Here is a 7,560-nt window from a genome sequence, read left to right on the forward strand (position 1 = left end):
ACAAGACTGCACAACTTCAGCCCTTCTGCAAGTTTTAGCCTACAACTCTCATAATCCCTGACTATTGGCCACTGTGACTGGGGATTATGGGAGTTGTGGCTCAAAAATGGCTGAAGGGCCAACTTGTGCAGCCCTGGTCTATGCTCACTGTAATTGTGGTTCTCAACAGCACACTTTACTTTAATACACTATAATGGGAAGGGTGAACTCTTACTTCTGTTAGGGTCTGTCCACATAGTACAGTAACTTCCTAGTTTCAGGGAAATATGTCCACACTGATTCCTCTGCTGAGGAATTCCTAGAGGTTTGCTACTGAACCCCAGTGCATTGCTGATAATTTGAGGGCAAGTTCTAAGGCAGATACTTGAATTGCACAGGGTGCTTGTTGGGCCTTATAATTTATTTGTGTGAACTGAAAAGAGCATATCCATCACTCTCCTGTTGCTGCACATTGCAGTGATAGGGAGCAGGGTCCCTCACCACCACTACCCTTCATAGAAGCTTCTTCTCCACTACTATTGATTTTCTCATTAAGGACCCTGAAGCTCTCAAGGAACCCTAGTAGTGTGTTCCAGAAAAGAGTTTGTAATCCATTGATAAAATGCGAGTTTTGACAGGTTTGGCCTTGCCCTGGCATATTCTTGCATGGGCACATTTAATATTTGGTCAGTTTTGAAGACTGCTATTAGTCGTTTCTCTAATCATGATGGCTAGGAAAAATTCATGAAACTGATGCTAGCCATTTCTGTGATCATCCCAGTTGCAAGTTTAAGTTATTCTGTGTAGCTGTGGCCATGTACAAATCCAATTAGAACTGCTTGCCTAGCCAAATGGACCTCTACTGGTCTGTTGAGAAGGTTCAGCATAAAAAATTCAATAGAGTTCCGATATATAAGCAAGTGTAAGAAGTGCAAATATTAAAAAAGTTTTAGCATGATACTGCCTCTTAACAGAACCTTTTTAGCTTCTGCTTCTACTCTTGGCCTTAATAGATATGTAAATTGGCTAAAGTTTGTAAATAAAAACTATAGTCACAATTACTAGTTAGGGTGGCAGAGGTCCACAAGATTAGGATTAAAGGTAGTCACTACTTTGATGTTAGGCCTTGTTCTGGCATTACCTCTGCAGTGTAGTTCCTGCTGTAACACTGCAACTTCCAGATCACTTGGGAACTTTCCATACCAGCATCTTTCCCCACTCCACTCTTAGGGTCTCTGATGCTGGTATTCGAATCCCTGGGTTTTTGCATAGCCACAATGAATTAACGATGTGATGCCAACAATGTGATATTAACAAAGAACCATAGGAACCAACCACAGGGGAGCAGTTTGCAACATCATAAAGATAGTGGCCCACATTTTCCACAGCATCAGGAGGGCAGAGCAAGAGCTCTGCCCTCACAGGGAGCCAGGACACTCTCTGTGTTGCAGCATTCCTCTGTTTTCCAGCACACAGGGAGGAGAAGTGATCTTCCCTTCCCTTCCCGCCCTGCAAAAGCCCTATTCGCTGCCAAGAATATGTCTCTGGGGTCGCACAGTCCTTGGGAACATATTTCTACAAGCAAACAGGGATTTTGGGAAGGGAGAGGAGCAAAAAGTGCTTCTGCATCCTTTTCCTCATGTGCTGAGCTGTGCAGCAAGCCTTCAGTGCAGTTACTGTCCTGATTCCCTGCAAAGGGGAGTCGTCCTAATGCTGCAGAGATTGTGGACCAGTGTTTTGAACTGAGCCTAGGTGTTGGATGAACTCTGAACCACAGATCTATTTTTTAAAAATCTGAGTCCCAACTCTCCTTGTTTGACCCTAAGAAAAAACAGTACTTAATCTCTGGGTTTTTGTGTAGCTACTTAATTCCTCTTTCAGAAGAGCAGCACTTGCAAAACATGACCACTCGAAAAAACAGAACATCTATTTTTTAGAGCATTACTGTCCTAGACCACTTGTGTCCTAAGGCACATCTTCTTTTCCTTAACCTTCTAGAAAATACAATCACAATTATGGTATCAGTGGGTAGGAACTGCAGGTTCACTACTCCCTATCATACATATGTGTAAAATGGTTTTCCGATTTAATGTAACAATACAATGCAACTAGTCTGTTTTTGTCCAGCAGAATCAAACTAATTTCTTTTTGTTGATAGGAATTGTTGATTACATGATAGAACAGGCTGGCCCTCCATCCAAACAGATACAAGCTACCAAACAGGTCCAAGAGTTTTTGAAAGATGGAGATGATGTTGTCATCATTGGGGTGTTTAAAGGAGACCAGGACCCAGTCTATCAACGGTATCAAGATGCTGGTAAGCCTTTCTTTATATATGAATTTTGTCAAAACTTGCTCATTGTCTACCGAGTGTAAGCTGTAGGTCTTTTGTACACTTCCAATACAGAGGAAGTATGAGAGGATTTCTTTTGGCATGCAGATGCTCAGAACTTGAAGAATGTAAATAGCACATCCTCTTTCGCTCTTGGATGGTTATAGTGCCATGTCAGCTCTTAAAATGTCTGCCACCACTTTCTGACCATCTCCCGTCACTGCTTTCTTGGAGTATGGAGGCACAGGCTGCTTGTCTGTTCTAGACTAAGAGTGACAGAATTAACATACAAAGCAGAGGAGAGTATATGAGAAAAGTGAAGAGGGGACATTAAAGTACATATGACTCTATAGGAGTCATTCTGCTTAGAATTCAATACCAGGCAGCAGAAACTGTCATTTTATGGGAAATGAATTTATGCAGAGTAAGTAAAGTTCCTTCTCAGTAAAGCAGGAAAGAGATGGTGACTTGGGACTTGATCTCTCAATATCTAAATCTTCTTTTGGTTAAACTATGAAAGCAAGGATGTTCTAGAGTACAGAAGACCAACTCTACTGTTCAAGGGACTGAAACATCTTTTCCTGTGAAGAAAAGCTAGAGCAGTTTAAATTTTGATTCAAAAAAATAGAGTAAGGGAGAGCACATGATAAAGGCTGAAAGTGAGTGGTGAAAATTGTGAATGGTGTGGAGAAAATGGCTAGAGCACTCTCCTCTCTTGGTCACCCAGTGAAGTTACTAATAGTACGTTCAGGACAGACAAAAGGAAGTACTACAGCACAAAATGTATAATTAACTTGTAGAATTAACTGCCATAAGAAGTAGTGTTGGCCTCAAGTGAAGATGTCATGATAGCTATGTGGCTAATACAGAATAGTGCATTCTGATTAACATTGTTAGGGACAATGGTCATTGCTGGGGACAATGAACTAGAGATGGTCATTACCTTCCTGCCTGTTGTGAGGTTCCAGAGGTTTGTGGCTTTGGTCAAGGTGTGCAGGCTATCTCCTACTCCTGCATGTGCCATTTGATAAGCTTTGTGCTATAATATGTTCTAATGCTTCTGATTTAAGGATTATAATGCTGCATACAGTATTCAGATTGTTTGAATTTCTGATCCAACAATTTTCTGACTTTCATTGTGGGCATTTTTTCTCAACCTCACTCTTTTCAGCTAACAATCTAAGAGAACAGTACAAATTCCATCATACTTTCAGCAGTGAAATTTCAAGCTTTTTGAAAGTGACTCCTGGGAAACTGGTAGTGATGCATCCTGGAAAATTTCAGTCAAAATATGAACCCAAAATGCATGTTTTGGATCTTAAAGTGAGTAGTTATGTCAAAGCGGTATACTCAACAATCAAATTGAACTGTCTGTATTTATGAGCCATTCATGTCTCCTTGCTGCTCAAAATGTAATGTAAACCAGCTAGTTCTATTGAGTACAGAAGTTCATCCATTCTGGATTCTAAAGCTAAATCTTGAGTAGTCCTTTATTGCAGTAGGTCTTGCTCTTTCATGTTGGGCTTTGTCTTCTATACTTTCCAAGCTTTTCAGCTTTCCAAGCTGTATCTGAAAACCATATATAAAGTCCTAGTGGAACTACATGGCCTTGTGTTCAGACCTTACATGAAGCTGTGCGTTGTGTGCAAAATAAATATTCGATTAAAAATGGCCTTGCACAATGAGTGAAAAGTTTCCCCTTAGGAGCAAATCAAAGCTAGAGCTATGGCAACTGAAATAAGCATGTGTGAACATGCCTAGGTGAAGCAAATCTGGAGAGTAGTATAATAAGGGAGGTGTAGAATTGGAGCTGTTAGTTGAGGTACAGATGGATCTAGAGCAAGATGAGAAGTAACTGCTGGCCAGAATCTAGTGATGAAAAATGCCCATGGAGTGAGGGATGTAGAAAATGCTTGGGGGTGGGAGCAGGAATATATAAAGCCATTGGGTTATGGAATAAGCCTTTTCACCCTCAGAATTTGCTTGCAATCCCTAGTCATTTAGAGCAAGAACCTTTCAGTCAACCTGCCCTGTGAGAGCTGGATATAAGCAGACAAACTAGTACTTCCTTTGTAAGGTGATGAGCAACACAGCATAAAACCCTCAATCTGGTGGCTAATCATGTAGTCTTCCATTCAGAATTCCTGAGGCTAAGCAGTGTAGATTAAGATCTGTACCTATATGGCATTCTACGTGGTAACTCTTCCAAGTTTTACATCTAGCTTTATTCTCTCTGTCTTCTCCCCTGTTTTTGCGTAAATAGGAATCTACTGAAGCTGCTGAAGTGAGAGAGCATGTGTTAAAACATGCCTTACCTCTTGTTGGTCATCGCACAACTTCCAACGATGCTAAGAGATATGCCAAGAGACCTCTGGTAGTAGTATATTATACTGTAGACTTCAGTTTTGATTATCGTGTTGGTAAGTATAACTTAAGCATTTGTCATCTTTTAAAATATAGTACAGGAAAAACAAATCAGAAATCTTAAACCTCATGCTGCATTTCGCTATTTCAGCTACCCAGTACTGGCGAAACAAAGTTTTGGAGGTGGCTAAAGACTTTCCAGAATATACATTTGCAATTGCTGATGAAGAAGAATATTCTTCTGAAATAAAGGACCTTGGACTGATTGACAGTGGAGAGGATGTTAATGTTGCCATCTTTGATGAAGGTGGCAAAAAATATGCCATGGAACCAGAAGAGTTTGACTCTGAGGTCCTGAGAGAATTTGTTCTAACATTCAAAAAAGGTAAATTGTGATTAAATTGTGGATAATCCTTTTGCTTCTTCGGGTTTGGGTAATATGAGGTGACCTATCTCTCCCAGAGACTGTAAAATCCTGGATGTAGACAGGGGAAACGGAATCTTCGGACCTTTAAATCAGTGGAGCTGGACTTCATCAAACATCTCTTGGGACATTGCTGCTGGTGGGTGTTTTGCTGTGCCATAACGTGCTACAAAAGGCACTTTCCATCAAATTAAAAAAAACTCTTGATCCCCACATGTAAATAGCCTCTTACAATAATCACCTGTGGCAAGTAAGAGTCACCACTTGGTGACCAGATAGGAAAGCTTTATAAAAGAGTTGGTTTTTAGGCTACTGAGATCACTATGTGTGCTCCCAGTAACTCTTGTGTATACAATCTGGTATAAACCAAACTTGCAGTACATGGGAGGGTGTCTTGGGAATCCTGACAAGGGTATTCCAGTTTTAATTGGAAATCTTGAAACAAGATGGCAGTCATTCAGCTTAGGATACTAAATTTGGCCATTGGCCATCTAGCTCACTACAGTATTTACTCAGTCTAAGATGACCCCCTTAAAAAGTAGAGGTTAAATATAGGTTATACCTTCATTACTCATATGAATACGACAAATATTTATATACCGTTTTTCAATAAAAGTTCCCAAAGTGGTTTACATAGTCATACAATGGCTCCCTGTCCCAAAGGGCTCAGAATCTAAAAAAAGGACAGGACTCTGAATTTGGCAACCTCCTGATTTCTAATATCAAAAAACTTGGGGGGAAACTGGTCTTGGATTCAGGTAAATACACTGACTGGCAGCAGCTTCTCCAAGGTTTCAGGCAGGAGTCTTTCCCAGCCTTCTTGGAGATTGAACCTGTATACAAAGCAAATGTTCTACCACTGAGCTACAGCCCCACCACCCCTTTGCCATGACACTTTAGTGGTCTCTTGTACTATTCACCACTTTGAAAAAAGCAGCAGGTTGTCTCCGTTAATTCGGTTTAGGACTTCTTTTTCTTATGCACAAATACAATTACTTGATGGACATATATCTATTACAGTTCCTCTTCTTTGTGTTTCCTTTTGTAGGTAAACTAAAACCCATTGTGAAATCCCAACCAATACCAAAAAACAACAAGGGCCCTGTAAAGATTGTAGTTGGTAAAACATTTGAGTCCATAGTGATGGATCCAAACGCTGATGTCCTGATAGAGTTCTATGCTCCCTGGTGTGGACACTGCAAGAAACTTGAACCTATCTATACTGAGTTGGGTAAAAAATACAAAAACCAGAAAAATCTTGTAATTGCCAAAATGGATGCTACTGCCAATGATATCAGCAATGACAAGTACAAAGCGGAAGGATTCCCCACCATTTACTTTGCTCCAAGCAACAAGAAGAAGAATCCTATTAAATTTGAAAGTGGTGAGAGAGATTTGGAGAGCTTGAGCAAATTTATAGAAGAACATGCCACCAAATTAAGCAGGACAAAAGAAGAACTTTAGAAACAAGACAAAACACCAGTTTAATGCAAAGTTACTGAGAGATTGGTTAGGGGGGAACAATTCTGCATCTGGAGCGGTGGAGATTTTGGGGTAGCAAAACAATGCAGTATGAGGTTTTTTTATTATTACAAAAGAAATTGGAACACTGAACTTACTGATGTGAATGTTTTGGGGTGGTTTTTTTTAGTTAACACTTTTGATCACCTGAGAAAAATACATTATTTTTTGTGAATAACTTGAGCTTGATTCTCATGTAATTTCTGCCCCCCCCTTAAAAAAAAAGCTTTAATAATATTTTGAAAGTTATCAAACAAAAATATGCTTGAACAGAGTTGTTTCTGTCTCTTTGTTACTTCATGGAGAGATGGGAATGTATAAGTGAACAGCACACCTCGTGCTTAGCCCAGACATGCAGCAATATAGGAACTGTTGGTGCTTTCGGGTCTAGCAGTTTGTTTGTCTTCATGCAGAGCAGACAATTAATACTGAATTTAAGTGGTGTCTGCCTTATTTTAGCAATTGGCCTCCCAGCCATCCACCATCTTATTTCCTATGAGAGTTTTGGTTTTTAATGTAAGTTTAGAAATCATTATTGAATAGACCAGAAACAACATCTGTTGCTGACCATTAAAATGAAAGCCTTTTGTTCAGGAGTGGATCTGCATATGTTTCAAGAGTCAATTATCTGCCCCTATATTAGAGGTTTGCTATGACCACCGGTAGCTTAATATTGTTGTTACATTTATATCCCGCTCTTCCTCCAAGGAGCCTAGAGCAGTGTACTACATACTTAAGTTTCTCTTTCACAACAACCCTGTGAAGTAGGCTAGGCTGAGAGAGAAGTGACTGGCCCAGAGTCACCCAGCAAGTATCATGGCTGAATGAGGATTTGAACTTGGGTCTCCCCAGTCCTAGTCCAGCACTCTAACCACTACACCACGCTGGCTCTCAGTGAATTATTTTATTTAGCCTTACCCAAAAAATTTAAGATGGTTTT

At 40.1% G+C, this 7,560-nt stretch overlaps 1 protein-coding gene across 1 annotated transcript in view; it reads left to right on the plus strand.

Annotated features, from left to right (window-relative positions):
• The window catches only part of PDIA4 (protein disulfide isomerase family A member 4), a 20,587-nt gene extending 13,693 nt beyond the window's left edge, over positions 1-6,894 (plus strand). Inside the window, exons 6-10 of the mRNA XM_053259291.1 lie at positions 2,138-2,296; positions 3,483-3,634; positions 4,575-4,731; positions 4,827-5,060; positions 6,148-6,894. Of these exons, the coding sequence (XP_053115266.1) occupies positions 2,138-2,296; positions 3,483-3,634; positions 4,575-4,731; positions 4,827-5,060; positions 6,148-6,563 (1,118 nt within the window). The 3' untranslated portion in view covers positions 6,564-6,894. The remainder of the gene's footprint in view (positions 1-2,137; positions 2,297-3,482; positions 3,635-4,574; positions 4,732-4,826; positions 5,061-6,147) is intronic.
• The last annotated feature ends 666 nt before the right edge of the window (positions 6,895-7,560 follow it).

Source organism: Hemicordylus capensis, chromosome 6 (assembly GCF_027244095.1).
Source record: "Hemicordylus capensis ecotype Gifberg chromosome 6, rHemCap1.1.pri, whole genome shotgun sequence".
Taxonomy (NCBI): domain Eukaryota; kingdom Metazoa; phylum Chordata; class Lepidosauria; order Squamata; family Cordylidae; genus Hemicordylus; species Hemicordylus capensis.